Genomic DNA, 15771 nt, shown 5'->3' on the forward strand with positions numbered 1-15771 from the left:
CTCCCCCACCCAGTGCTTAAACACAGATAAGCAAAGGGCTAAAAAGAATATGCTTTTTATTATATGTGTGCAAATATAATGCAAGGTATTTGTTCTTGTAATCAAGTCAGTCTCTCATATGGCAGGTGTCTGAAGTCACCTAACAGAACTGAGTTTTTGAAAGGCAGAGATTTAATCCAAACTACTGAGTGTGTACCTCCCAATTGCAAGTGTTAGGCATCACTAAAATCATGCCACTTAAAGATCACTCTAAAAATGCCATATTGCAAGTGGGTTTACACAGTTGTGATCACAAACAAAAAATGATATTTGTCACTTCATATAACATTTCCAGTAACAGCATCACACAGATTCAAAAAGCACAGTAGCCTAAGCAACTTGGATGGAGGTAGAGGTAATGTGTTCAAGTAATGAGAAGATAAAATGAGTTCCTTTAGCAATGACATGCACTGCAAAAGTCTGAATTAAAGTATCTTAAATCCTATGCAATACATGATTTGTAAATACATATGTGTACATAAAACTCATTAAGTAGATATTTGTCATCTGATTTGCTAAAAAAGTTTTTCTTGGATCTAATCTTCTGGACTCAGGCCCTTCAGGCAGAAAATTTCAATTTATGAACCACTTTTAAATTCAATAACTAATGAGCTCACTGATAACTTACAGTAAAAGATAAAAATTTAAAAAGAAAGCCTTGGTCCCCTTACCTTAGAGACAAATAGTAAAACATAAAGTACTCAAACTGTAAAACATAAAATACCTTTTTTTTATTTTAACTATTTCTATTTTAAATAAAACTTACGCTTGGATGAGGCTGGACAGGTCAGTTAGGCCCCCAACACCAGCAGCAGGCCCCCCAATAGCATTTGTCATCATTCCTGACATTCTAGAGTAGGCAAGAGATAAATCAAATTGGCATATATTCTTTTTTAAAATATTTTTAATTGGAGGATAATTGCTTTACAATGTTGTGTTGGTTTCTGCCATACATTAACATGAAACCAGCCACAGGTATACGTATGTCCCCTCCCTCTTGAACCTCCTTCCCATCTCCCACCCCATCCCATCTCTCCAGGTTGTCACAGAGCACCCGAGTTTGAGCTCCTTGCGTCATACAGCACATTCCCACTGGCTATCTTTCCACATATGGTAATGTATATGTTTCCATGCTGTTCCCTCCATTTGTCCCACCCTCTCCTTCTTCCACTGTGTCCACAAGTCTCTTCTCTATGTCTGCCTCTATTGCTACCCTGCAAATAGGTTCATCAGTACCATTTTTCTAGATTCCATATCCATGTGTTAATACATAATATTTGTTTTTTTTTCTTTCTAACTTTACTCTGTATAACACGCTCTAAGTACATCCACATCATTAGAAATGACTCAAATGCATTCCTTTTCATGCCTAATATTCCATTGTATATGTGTACCACAACTTCTTCATCCATTCATATGTCGATGGACATCTTGGTTGCTTCCATGTCCTAGCTATTGTAAATAGTGCTGCAACAGACATTGGGGTACATGTGTCTTTTTCAATGAATTGGCATATATTTTTAACAGGCAGAATACCAGCCAAGGAAAGCAGGTAGATATACCCACATTGGGTAGGCCAAATGAGTGTGACTTTAAGTTCCAATTGACTGACATTTAGGTATCATTTTGGAGCTACTGTGCTCAAATTAGGAGCCTGGCAAGTGGAAGAGAGAAATGTAACATACTCTTTCTGTATACTTACAGCTGCTGAACTTGAGGATTCTGCATTAAACTTGCTGCCTGGAATTGAAAAGTGGTATCTCTCATAAAGGCAGTTAATATTTAGGGATATTTTTTAAAGTTTTCTTTTTCAAGCAGAGAGAAGCTAGATCATGTATATACTAACATTTTACAGAGTTTTGGTGTGTTACACAAAGTGAGTGGGAATGTAAAAAAGAGGAGGTACTAGGAAAAATGGTATTAACAATACATTGCACAATAAAGAGATTACAAACACTATAAAATAAGAATACTGGCAGCAGTTTACTTCCTCCTACTGATCAGACAAATAAAACCAAAAGAGCTTAGGAAACCACAATAGCCAAAATCCTCAGACTTCAAATACTAGATACCTTCCTAGGGTCACTTTCACCTAAGAGGGTAGTTTTTAGCCTTCTGTAGATTTGCAGATCCCTTTGCCAATCTCATGAAAAATATGATTCTCTCCCTAGAAAAATGCACATATCCATATGTATACAAAGTTTAATCTACAGCTCCAAGGAATCCATGGGCTTCCTGAAGTTCACCCATGGCTTTTTCACAAAACAGTACATGAGCAGGTTAAAAAACTCAGTGATAACATCATACCACCACTGCTACCACTGCCATCGCAAAAGCTCTCTTACTTGTTTCTAAAAACTTTGGAACTATAGAGTTCTAATGGGAAATACAGCCAGCAAAGCAGAAAAGGAAATATACTCACCATACTAATGAAGGCTGGATTATTTATTAAGCTAGCCATGTCAAAGCTCAGTCCAGTTCCTGTCTGTAAAACAATTACATCTGAGAATTACTCTAAACATTACAATTTGATAATTGTGAATGATAAACTATTTCACTTATTTGGCATTAGCAACTTACGGGACTAGATACCTCTCTTAACTTCTGTTCTGCTATCTTCAGATTTGATTTATAGGAATCATTTTCAGGGTCAAGATCTAATGCCTTCTGATAACTTGTAACTGCTTCTTCAAATTTATTCATGGCAGTGAGGGCCAGCCTGAAAAGAATACATTTTGAGAGTATAAGCTGTATGACTGAAGAAAATTAGGACACCACAAATGTCATCAAAAGTCTATCTTGGTATTCAGTTTGAATCCAGATTACACTTTATTTATTCACTGTACAGTTGACCCCTGAACAGCATGGATTTGAATAGCAAAAATCCACTTTTACGTGAATTTTTTCCAACAGTAAATACTACAGTACTATACAATCTGAGGTTGGTTAAATCTGCAGACACAGAGGAACCATAGATATGGAGGAACTGTGGATACAATGGTTGACTGTAAGTTACACGCACATTCTTGAACACAGAGGGTCAGTACTCTTAATACCCACATTGTTCAAGGATCAACTATAGTATGGTTCACAGGAGTATCACTTCCTTTTAACTCCAAGATTCTGTAAGTCTGGATTCTCTCCATTCTGCTTGGTCCCAACCTCGGCTGTCCTACATGAATCAAGAACTTAATGATTAGAAAGGGAAAACAAACAAAAAAAAAGTAGAAAAATATGAGGAATTCCCTAGTGGTCCAGTGGTTTCACTGCCGAGGGCCTCAGTTCAATCCCTGGTCACGGAACTAAGACTCTGCAAGCTGTGCGGCATGGCCAAAACAAAAAACCAAAATACAGCAACAACAAAAAATAAACCGTACGTATAACTGAATCACTTTGCTGTACACCTGAAACTAACACAACATTGTAAATCAACTATTGTTTAATTGCTAAGTCATGTCCGACTCAACTATACTTCAATAAAAATAATTATTTTTTTAAAAAGAAATTATTATACAGAGTGACATAAGTCAGAAAGAAAAAAACAAATATATTCACACATATATAAGGAATCTACAAAGATGGTACTTATGAACCTATAATGCAGAGGAGCAATGGAGACACAGACATAGAGAACAGACTTGGAACATGGCAGTGGTGGGGGGAGGAATGGAGAGAGCAGCATGAAAACATACACTACCATATGTAAAGCAGCCAGCCAGTGGGAGTTTGCTGTATGATGCAGGGAACTCAGACCGGGGCTCTGTGACAATCCAGAGGGTGGATGGGTGGGAGATGGGAGGGGACATATGTATACTTATGGCTGATTCATGTTGACGTATGGCAGAAACCAACACAACACTATAAAGCAATCATCCTTCAATTAAAAATAAATTTTTAAAAAACTTAATGGTTAGAAATGAATCTTACATACCCTTCCATTTTGAAGCTTACTATGTGAACTAATTTGCTTTATGAATGATTAAGCTCCATAAAAATGTGAGCTGACTAACAGCTCTGTGGTCATGTAACTCCATGATGCTAAAACTACTTTAAGAACTCCAAACTAAATTTGTCCTTCACTACGGCCCACTTTCTTCCTTCTTACCAGAGACACTGAACCACAATAAATATCACTTTACCATAAAAAGTAAAAAAAGTAAGCTGTGAGGTGTCAGCTAATTACTCTTGAATAAGACATGTTAGTTTTTAAATATATAAAACTGGCAATCCTTGTGCCTCAAATAACACACATTATCCCAGGCACAGGTCAAAGAGTTAATTACTAAATTTAATGTTTTCCTCTACCTAGTTAGGATTTATTTACTGGAAAATTATTTCAGAACTAAAAACTAATGATGTACATGGAGAGAGCATTGAGGGTTTTATTTTTCCTAAGTTTATTTTTAACAAATTACTCCAATTCTTTCTTGACTCACTTACCTCACACACTTCTGACCTAGACAAAATATAATGCCTAATCACAGAGAAAAATCTCAGAACCTAATTAGTTTTCTCCCAATCATGAAAGATACTTTATCACAATCCTCAATTAATTAAGTCAATACATGTTTACTGGAATCGTACTATGTACCAGGCACTATTTTAGATCCCTCAGTGAAAAAGGTAAAGTTCTTGGGTTTAAGAAAATTTTATTCTATCAGGGGAGGAGAAGCAATAAACATGCAAATAAAAAAACATACTATTAAAGAGAATGAATAGGGGCACTAAACAATGAGAAGAAAGCAGTCATAAGCAAATTAGAGGAGAAACATTTTAAATAGAAGCAGCAATGAACACCAAGGCCCTGAGAATGATGCAAGTTTAGTATGCTTAAGGAAAAGGACAAAGGCTGAGTTGGGAGCACAGAAAACAAAGTGTGGGAAGAGATGATGTCAGGGAGTATTATGGGACCATGGTTTGGAGCCTGGATTTTATCCTGGTTGCAACAGAATGACATGATTTGATTTATGCTTTAAAAAGCTCACTCTGGCTTCTCTGCAGAGGATCAACATGGGTGGAAAGAGTAGAGTGAAGGCAGGGAAGTGAGTTAGGAGGCTACGGCAGTAGCCTAGATAAGAGATGGTAATTTGGGCTAGAGTTGTAAACAAGAGAGCAATCAATGCTTGAATTGAAAAAATATGTGGAAACTAGAATTGGTAGGACATCCTGATAGGTTAGATGTGTCAGGTATAATAGGAATGAAGGATGATTCCTAGGCTTTTGAACAAAGCTCTGGGTAGGTAGAATGACAGTATATTTACTGAGAGGAGAAGGATTTAAGGGAACAGGAGTTCTGTTTGGGACATGTTAAGTTTAAATGCTTATTAAAAATCTAAGTGGAGATGAAAAAGAGCTGATTATATGAGTAGGAAGTTTAGACATATAACTTAAGAGATCCATAAACATATACAGTTGATTTTCATTATCTATAGTAATTATGCTCTACAAGGACACCACAAACACTAAATTAGCAAACACTGAACAACTGCTCCTAGGGGAAATATAATGTTATGTTCCTGTGAGCCTCTGGTCACAACATTTTCATCAACCAATCAATACACAACTTGTTTTTATGTGTGTTTCTGTTTAAACAAACCTTATCTAATTGATTCACAGTCAACTGTACTAACGCCATCCCTGAACAAAGCTTGTCTAACTCATGTCTTTTCTTGGTGAGGCACTTTACAGCCTCCTTGCCCACAGAAACACTAGACAACACTTCAGCCTATGTTTGGGCAGCCACTGTAAATAAAAACACAAAATTGCAAAAAGTATAGCACTAAATAGACTGTGAAAAGGACACTCATTTTACAGCATGATAGTTGAAACAAAAAAAGATTGAACACTGCCTTATCTGACCTCAACTGAGATCTTGTACATCAGGTGACTTAAGATTTTCGCCATTCTGGAGATGCCCACAAAGCATACTGAGCACAGATTTGGATCCATTAATACAGAGTATTGACAATAGATGAAATTTAAAAACATGGAACAGGATGAAATCAGAGAGAAAATACAGACAGAGAGAGAGCAGCAGCAGCAGAGGAAAGACCCCTGTAGCATATCATTATGTAGAGGTGGCAGATGAGGAAGAACCAGTATTAGAGACTGAAAAAGAACATCCAGTGAAGTAGAAGGAAAACCAGGAAGCATGGTGTCCCAGAGGCCTAGAGAATGAAGTATTTTAAAAAGAAGTTAATCCTGGGAATTCCCTGGTCAATCAGTGGTTAGGGCTAAACATTTTCACTGCCTTGGCCCGGGTTCAAACCCTGGTGGGGGAACTAAGATCCCATAAGCCATGCAGTGCAGCAAAAAAAAAAAAAGTTAATCATGCCACATACTAAAAGATGGGGTAGGATGAGAAAACAGAACTGAATACTGACCTTGGAAAAATATGGACAACTGGTGACCTTGAATAGAGTTCTCAACAGAGTGATACAGATAAATGTCCTACTGGAGTGAGCTGAAAGAATAAGAGATGATGAAGACCAGACAGCAAGTACAGACAACTATGAGGGGCTCTACAGAGAAAGAGGAACAGAGGAATGATGTAGCTGGGTAAAAGGATGGCTTGAACAGAAAACTTTTTATGATCTTTTCATATACAATCATTATCACTGTTAGAGATGGGAAAACTGGTATTGTAGAAGATTCAGGAGAGGATTACAAGTGTAAAGTCCTCCGTACAAAGGCATGAGATCTAAAGCATGAGTGAATGCATTAGTCTTAGATAAGACCCCTTCCATCTGAATAGGAAAAAAAAGGCTATCTGTGTAAATACACATGTGGGTAAATTGGTGGATTTGCAAGTAAGAAGATTTTTTTTCTAAACGCATCTATTTTATCAGTTTAGTAAAAGGTTGAGAGGACCATGGAAAATGCTGTGGAAATTTGAAAAGAGTATGTGTGAAACAGTCAACTCAGAGAGGGGTAAGGTGAATTTAGAAGTGTAGTAGGATTAGCTGCCAAAATACTGTGTGCTTGAGATTTGTAGCCTTGAATATGAAGTAGGTCTACTCAGTATGGTTGTTAGGATTTTCTCCAACAATCACCCACTCATCATACACTAATCATCTCCCTCCCAAGAGAGAATTGCAGTCATTTCCTCCTTCAATGTTATATTTATCTTATTAGTCCAGAGGGTGCAATATGAAGCAGGAAATTCAAAACCAAGCCATTAAGAACAGCATATCTGATACTACTTGGTAGTACTTTGAACATCCTCCCAAAACTTACCCCATTCTCCCGTAGGCCTTGCTGTACTTTGAATCAATTGCTATTGCTTTTTCACAATCCTTTATTGCATCTGTGTAGTGACCTAATTTACTCTGAGCAGCAGCCCTAAGAGAAAGAGAAGAGATTTTTATTATAAGAAGCATTCAAGGCACTAGTTTAGATTTCCAGGTGCTAATAAAATTTTATTTTCCTTGTCCCAATTTACATATCACTCCCAGTAAATATCTAAATCAAACTAAGATAATTCTATAATCAAGTGAATATTCAGAAGCAAAATTCAGAGAAAATATGTACTTTGCTTTCCCCAGTTTGCTTTGCTATAGAAAAGATAAAATATGAGAACCCTACAACTGGTTTACCTGCTTTCTAATTTGCCCAAACAGAAAACTGAAAACACCAGGACATTTGGGATTACTTGGGAGGCATACAGAGTGATGGCCACTCACTCACAGTGTTGTGTTGTTAAATGATCACATAAGGTTAAGATCATCTACAAGTCAAAGATGAAAAATGAAACTTAACCTATGTGCCTAAATCTGACTGCAAACTGAGTATGGCAATGTATTCAATCTACTTAGCACAGAATCTCAGAGCAATTAAGGACTGCAAGTCCTTCAGACTGAATGGTTCCATAATGTCTCCAGCCCTCCATCCCAACCATTACCCCATACCTTCTCCTCCAGACTAAGTATTTCTACTTTATTCACTCAACTAATCTATCTATTAAGGGCAAGCTAATGCATATCTACTTTTCTAGACATAATGGACAGAACAGTAATCATAATTATATTCTGGTGGGGAAGGGGGGCTGAGGGCTAGCAGACTATAAAAGAAAGGCTGTGCTGAGTTCAGATTTCCATCAACCTTTGTTTACACTGCATGAATCAGACTACTTCTCAAACTAAGATTATAAAATTTGAAAAAATAGAGTCTTCTTTGCTTGAGTTAAAAAATATAAATATGAAAGTAGAGGATTCAACAAACCTGTTTTGATGGTTCATGTAAAAAAGTGGTATGGGTTCATTTGACTGAATACTCACTACAAAACTAACAGGACGACAAGAATGTCCATTAAAAATGACCATTAAGGGCTTCCCTGATGGCTCAGTGGTAAAGAATCTGCCTGGCAATGCAGAAGATGCAAGTTGAATCCCTGATCCAGGAAGATCCCACATGCCACGGGAAACTAAACCCAGGCACCGCAACTTCTGAGCCTGAGCTCTCGAGCCCCAGAGCCACAACGACTGAAGCCTGCATGAGCAGCTCCGGTGTCACAACTGAAAGTTAGCCCCTGCTCTCCCCAGTCAGAGAAAAGCCCTTGCAGGAATGGAGACCCAGCACAGCCTAAAATATATAAATAAAACTTGAAAAAAAATTAAGAGACATAGAATGCTATCACTTCCAAATAATTAGAAAAAATCAAGTAAAATAACGATCAATAGAAAGCAAAAGAAAAAACAGAGTGAAGGAGAGGGAGAACAAAACAAAATATAAGCTAGCAGGAAAAATTCAAATATATAAGTAATGACAAAATTGCCTAGATAAACACCAATTTCTCAAACTGTATACATATCACTTACAAAATAAGCACACACAAGTTGAAGTTAAAGGCATAGAAAAACACAATGAGGTAAACTAAAAACCAAGCAAAAGAAAGCTGTTATAGAAACATTAATAATAGACATAAGGCAAAGGACATTATTAAGGCTACAAAGTCATCATTTATTAACATTCTTTTTTAGTTCAATTTTACAAAAAAATGTTTACATGACTCAGAAGTCAGACATATATTAAAAGCCTCATGCTCATCTTCTAGAGGATGGTTGGCAATGGGGTAGATGGGATAGAAACGAGAATGACACTTCAAAAAGGATGAAAAAGTAAACCTTCAAACAGAATAAAACAGAAGCAAATAACCTTAACTATATATCAAAAGCAAGAATTCAAGTAATTCAAACACAGTATTCTGAGTATACAGCCTTAGTAAGATGCATTCTAAGAACAAAAAGTAAACTGCAAAGAAATTCTGAAGTTTCCTTAGTAAGCCTGCTGGAGCCTGTTGACAGCATGTGTGTGTGCTCAGTCGCTCAGTCATGTCCAGCTCTTTGCAACCCATGGACTGTAGCCCGCCAGGCTCCTCTGTCCATGGGATTTTCTAGGCAAGAACCCTAGAATGGAGCAGGTTGCCATTTCCTCCTCCAGGGGATCTTCCTGACCCAGGGATGGAACCTACGTCTCCTGCATCTCCTGCACTGGCAGGCAAATTCTTTACCATCTGTGAAACCCAATACCAGTTGAAGAATAGAGCTTATCAGTAAGTACACTGGTGCTGTTGGAAAGCAGGGCTCTCTTCTGGAGAGAGATACAAATACAAAATGAGGGAAGGTAAGGAAAATCTCTATGACACTAGATGTGAACTGAGAACATCTGGATAAAATGATGACCTTTCAAAAAAAATTATTTTCTAACCCTGTCCTTTGAAAGGACCTGAAGCAGTAACATTTCAGTAGGAGCTATCAGGCCTTGCAATCAGATCTTGGTTTCTAAATACAATTCTCCACTAAAAGGAGTTCCTTGCAGAAATAGCTGAGCCCGGGTTTAAGGACAGAGAAAGTACAAGGCATATCTGGAATACTTTGTTCTCCGAGAAAGCAAGAAAGTGTTCAAAAACAAATGAAGGTATATAAAAGGACAACCAGTTTAAAAGGCTCCCACTAGACAAATATAGGATAATTTAAGGGTCAAAATGATAAGTAGGTAATTTATTAGAACACATTGAATAGTGGATTCTTTAAAATTCATGAGTCCATATGATACTTTGGGAAGACAAAGGAAGAGAGAAGCTGAAAAAGGTGAAAAGGAAAGAAAACTCTTCTTTATAGAAATATGTGAGGAAACATATGTAAAGGAAAAGACAAAATGAGAAAATTACTGTTTTGTAACCATTTATGTAATAATGATTCAGGGACAGTTCATGAATGGATGACAAAACACGTAGTAAAAGATTGTTGGTGAACAGGATATTAACATGATTTGACCATATAATTTTTTCCTTTTTTTAACTGAAATACAGTTGGTGTACAATGTTATGTTTCAGGTGAACTACATAGTGATTCAACATTTATATTTGTTATGAAACGATCACAATAATTCTAGTATACAACCATCCCTATACAAAGTTATGACAAAATTATATACCATATTCCTTATGCTGTATATTATATCCTCTGGCTTATTTATTTTATAATTGGAAGTTTGCACCTCTTAATTCCCTTCATCTATTTCACCCAACGCATCATTCCACTCCCCTCTGGCAAACACCCATTTGTTCTCCATATCTATGAATCTATTCTCATATCGTTTGCTCATTTTTTTTGATTTTTTGATTCCACATATAAGTGAGATCATAGAATGTTTGTCTTTCTCTCTCTGACTTATTTCACTTATTTGATACCCTCTAGATCTAGCCACATCGTTGCAAATGGCAAGATTTAGGAGTATTTATGGCTGAATAATATTCCATTGTATACATATAAAACCATATCTTCTTTGTCCATTCATCTTTCAATGGACACTTAGGTTACTTTCATATCTTGGGGACTGTATATAATGCTATTACTACAATGAATACTGGGCTTCATTTCTACAAATTACTGTTTTTCTTTTCTTCAGATGAATACCTAGAACTGAAGTTGGTGGACTGTACAGTAGTTCTATTTTTATTTTTTTGAGAAACTTCCATACTGTTTTACAGAGTGGCTACACCAAATTACACACCCACAAACAGTGCATGAGAATTCCCCCTTGCATACATCCTCACCAATACTTGTTATATGCTGTCCTTTTGCTGATAGCCATTCAAAACCATTGTGGTTTTGATTTGCATTTACATGATGATTAGTGATGTTGAGTATCTTTTCATGTGTTTCTTGGCCAACTGTGCCTTCTTCAGAAAAATATTTATTCCAGTCCTCTGCCCACTTGGTTGGTTGTTTTCACGATGTTGAGTTGTATGACTTTTTTGTGTACAGTAAGCAATTATCTGATAAACATATAGTTTGCAACTTTCTTCTTCCATTCAGCAGGCTGCCTCTTCATTTTGCAGTCAGAATTATTCCTAAGTATTTTACTCTTTTTTGCATGCTAAGTCACTTCTGTCATATTCTCTGCTCTTAACAAATGTTTAGTTTAATATGGTCCCATTTGTTTATTTTGCTTTTATCTCCCTAGCATGAAGAGACAAATGCCAAAAAATATTGCTAAGACTGATATCATAGAGTGCACTGCCCATGTTTTCTTTGAGGACTTTCATGATTTCAAGTCTTACATTTAAGTCTTGGATTCATTTTGAGTTTATTTTTGTGTGTAGTATGAAAATTGTTATTTATTCTTGAGTCAGATTTATTAAGCTATAACTTTTAGGAAACGGCCCATTTTGTCCAAGGTTCATAATACTTATATTCACTTAAAGTTTTTAAAAAGTTCTGACTGTATCTGTAGTTCTCCGTTTTACTCCTGATTTCTTCCTCCTCCACCTTCAATCTTGCAAAATCTTTTTTTCTTGCCAATCTTCCTCGCTGCCCCACCCACCCCCAACCTTTTTCTCTGCTATTCATACACTGAAAGAACCAACTCTGGTATTTTTTGCAGATTGTCTCTGTTTTTAAAATTTTCTCCCATTACCTTTTGTTTGGTCATCCTCCTATATATTTGCTCTGTTAGTAGTTCTAATTTTCGTATGCCACTGGGAGGAGGTGAGTTCAGAGTCTTCATTCTCAGCTATCTTGAGGAAGCACCCCTTATCTTTAATTATAAAAGAGTAATAGAGGGACTTCCCTGGTGGTCAAGTGGCTAAGACTCTGCACTTCCAATGCAGGGGACCCACGTTCGATCCCTGGTCAAGGAACTAGATCCCACATGCCACAACTAAGACCTGGCACAGTCAAAATTTAAAAAAAAAAAAGAGTAATAGAAACACATGATAGTCACCACCTTAAGATATCAAACTCAGAATCACTATCAACAGGACTGTTTGAAATTATGGCCCTCCTAATATAATGTAATAAATGGTATACATAATTATTTATGTAGGCTTTATGTCAAAATATGACCTAAATTTAGTCATGAGGAAGCAATCACACATATCGAGTACATGGTACATTCTGTAAGATCATTGGCTTAACTCTTTGAAAAAATCTGTCATGAAACACAATCAAAAAAGACAGGGATACTTTCGAGATTAAAAGAGACTGAGGTGACATTAGAAAAAAAGCAATGCATGATACTTGATTGGATTCTGAATCAAAAACATAGCTATAGATGGTATTTGGGGAACAATTGAAGAAATTTCAATATTAATGCCAATTTTCTTACATGTGAATGACATGATAGTTATACAGAGTATATCTTACTCTTAGGAAATACAACTGAAGAATTTAGGATCAGCAAGAAATTTCTGTGTGTGTACATACCCTATAGAGAAAAAAAGACAAAGAAAGAGAGAGGAAGCAAACATGGCAAAACGTTAGCTACTGTTATCTCCAGGGCAAACATATACAGATGTTCATCAACTAGAAGTAAGTTTAAACTGGTTTAAATTCATTTACTTAAATTAATAAACATAAATTAAAATAGTATATATAATAAATATTATTTATGAATATATATATGCAATATGCTGCCATGTGACTGTCTCACCATTAGAAGTCTTCATCTAGAGGCAATTCTGCCTTCTAAAATTCACTGAATCAATTCAACTCAAAATTTTGTTGAATACCTACAATATGTTCAGTTCAGTTCAGTTTAGTCACTCAGTCGTGTCCGACGCTTTGCGACCCCATGAATCGCAGCACACCAGGCCTCCCTGTTCATCACCAACTCCCGGAGTCTACCCAAACCCATGTCCATCTAGTTGGTGATGCCATCCAGCCATCTCATCCTCTGTCGTCCCCTTCTCCTCCTGCCCCCAATCCTTCCCAGCATCAGGGTCTTTTCCAATGAGTCAATTCTTCGCATGAGGTGGCCAAAGTATTGGAGTTTCAGCTTCGACATCAGTCCTTCCAATGAACACCCAGGACTGCTCTCCTTTAGGATGGACTGGTTGGATCTTCTTGAAGTCCAAGGGACTCTCAAGAGTCTTCTCCAACACCACAGTTCAAAAGCATCAATTCTTTGGCGCTCAGCTTTCTTCACCGTCCAACTCTCACATCCATACATGACTACTAGAAAAACCACAGCCTTGACTAGACGGACCTTTGTTGGCAGAGTAATGTCTCTGCTTTTCAATATGCTATCTATGTTGGTCATAACCTTCCTTCCAAGAAGTAAGCGTCTTTTAATTTCATGGCTGCAATCACCATCAGCAATGATTTTGGAGCCCAAAAAAATAAAGTCTGACACTGTTTGCACAATATGTTAACACAGCTCAAAATCAAATATACAGAAATGGAGAGGATATATCTTTGCCCTCTAACCATTCACTCTCTAATAGGGAAATAGATATGTAAATAAATAAACAATATGGTAAGTGCAACAACAGAAATATCAAAGGAAGAGGTAACATAGGGTAAGGTATGGTTAACCCTATACAGAGCCGTCTAATAGAACTTTCTGTAATAGACAAGTTCTTTCTGTCTAATAGAACTTTCTGTAATAGACAAGTGCTGCCCAATACAGAAGTCCCTAGCCATGTTTGACTAAAGAACATTTGAACATGTTAGTGCAATTGAGGAACTGAATATTTTATTTTACTAATTGTAATTAATTTATATTTGAATAGCCAGATGTGGCTAGGAGCTACCATATTGGACAGCACCACTCCATAGGCCACGGCAGAGAAGGGGAGGTTGAGGAGAGAAGAAATTAAGAGAAGTCTTCCCAAAATATGCAACATCTAACAGGGTCTTGAAGGATGACTAGCATTTGATCAATTAGATAAGGTAGGAAATATTCTATGCAGAGGAAGGAGCACATAAAAGCATGAAGAAATATCCCAACATGGCATTTTTAGGAAGTCAGTAAATTTCACATTACATGTGCATAGAGAGTAAAGAAGAAGAATGGGGTAAGAAAAGTGAGAATAATAAAGTTAAAAGAAAAGAGAGAGCCTATACTATAAAAGATCTGAAGCGTCATTCAGAGAAGCTCAAATTTGATCATGTTGGTAATCTGGAACTAGTGAACACAAAGCAGGAGTTGGATGATTAATTTCATATTTTAGAACAATCCTTTTGGCAGAAGACTGGAGTAGAGAATGGAAATGGGAAGCCAACTGCAGTTACTAGTGTACTAGTTTAGCAAAAGTTAAGAACATGGATGCAAATGAAGGAAGGAGCAAATGAGCTACTTGGGAGGTGTATGATATAGGAAAAAAAAGAGGAAGATTCCCTGATACTCACCTTCAGATACTGGTAACAGGGAATAAAGCACAGAGAATCAGACCCAGAAAGAAAGAATGGGCAGAAAGAAAGAATGTGACTGTATTTCAATCCTGATAGCTTGAGCTTTAGATCACAAACTGCAAGCTGAGATGAAAGATTTGTGCAGCTCACAAAAGAAAGAGGAGAGGCGTCTGAATCTGCAGCTAGGAAAGGAAACAGAAATCAGGCTGTATTTGAATCTTCTGCGAGATGCAGCCAAACACATCAGCGTCTGAACTGAATAACAATGTGGTCTGCTCTCTCTGGACCTGCTGTCTGATTATCAGGGCATAACTAAAGAAACTCCCACAGAACAAAGCAGCTGGCGTCATCGTGTTTTCAGACACCCTCACTTTCATTACCTTGTTAGAGCAAGAGCATGAATATAACTTGTGCTCTTTTATAGGAAAAAAAAAGGCAGAAAAAAATTTACATGTATCTAACACTTCACATACTGTATATTATATATATATATGTATACATATATATATATATTATAGCAAAAACCTATTCTTACAGCTAGGAATTACACTGTTTTTGAAAGAAATATATATACACACATACATATCATTACTCCTCACAACTACTCTATGAAATGGTTAGTATTACCTCTATTTTATAAGTGAGGATATTGAGGCTCAAAACGGTTTAGTAAGGCTTCCCAAGGTCACACAGCTAGTTAGTGGCTTAACTGAGATTCAACTCCAAGTTCAACAAACCATCAAATCCACCTTCAACTCAAATTCCCATCAAGTGAGAGGCCTTCCAGATAAATTTTCTCCACCATGCTCCTTCTCTTTCCTGATATTTTTAATTCCAAGTCCCAGGGAACCTAATGACTACATGCTGCTTATGGAGGTGGAAGAAAACAAAATGTACAACAATGCGGTCTCTCTTTCCATCTTTCTGAGAGCTCATGCTGTCTCTAAGCATTCCTTGGTAGAACAACCTGATGCTTTCTAATTTTCCTGTTAAACTATGCTCTCCAACATAAAATACATTCCCCTCTCCTCTGTTTACCCTAGTTCTACCTGTCCATCAAATCCACCTTTAACCCAAATTCCCATCATGTGAGAGG

At 36.9% G+C, this 15771-nt stretch overlaps 1 protein-coding gene and 1 non-coding gene across 6 annotated transcripts in view; one reads left to right on the forward strand and one right to left on the reverse strand.

The window, feature by feature from the left end:
- The window catches only part of SGTB (small glutamine rich tetratricopeptide repeat co-chaperone beta), a 44849-nt gene that overhangs the window by 3804 nt on the left and 25274 nt on the right, over positions 1-15771 (reverse strand). For 3 of the 5 annotated variants that reach the window (XM_081518310.1, XM_081518307.1, XM_081518311.1), the window contains 5 exons: positions 7276-7380; positions 2620-2758; positions 2462-2524; positions 1742-1779; positions 806-889 (listed from right to left, as the gene is read on the reverse strand). In XM_081518310.1, the coding sequence (XP_081374436.1) occupies positions 806-889; positions 1742-1779; positions 2462-2524; positions 2620-2758; positions 7276-7380 (429 nt within the window). The remainder of the gene's footprint in view (positions 1-805; positions 890-1741; positions 1780-2461; positions 2525-2619; positions 2759-7275; positions 7381-15771) is intronic. The other 2 variants (XM_081518312.1, XM_081518309.1) reach the window with 1 other exon arrangement.
- TRNAG-UCC (transfer RNA glycine (anticodon UCC)) lies at positions 12109-12181 on the forward strand. The gene has a single exon. It is a non-coding gene; the product is annotated as a tRNA-Gly (tRNA).

The sequence above is a fragment of the Giraffa tippelskirchi genome, chromosome 8, assembly GCF_054371585.1.
Source record: "Giraffa tippelskirchi isolate mGirTip1 chromosome 8, T2T-mGirTip1v1.2.pri, whole genome shotgun sequence".
Taxonomy (NCBI): Eukaryota; Metazoa; Chordata; class Mammalia; order Artiodactyla; family Giraffidae; genus Giraffa; species Giraffa tippelskirchi.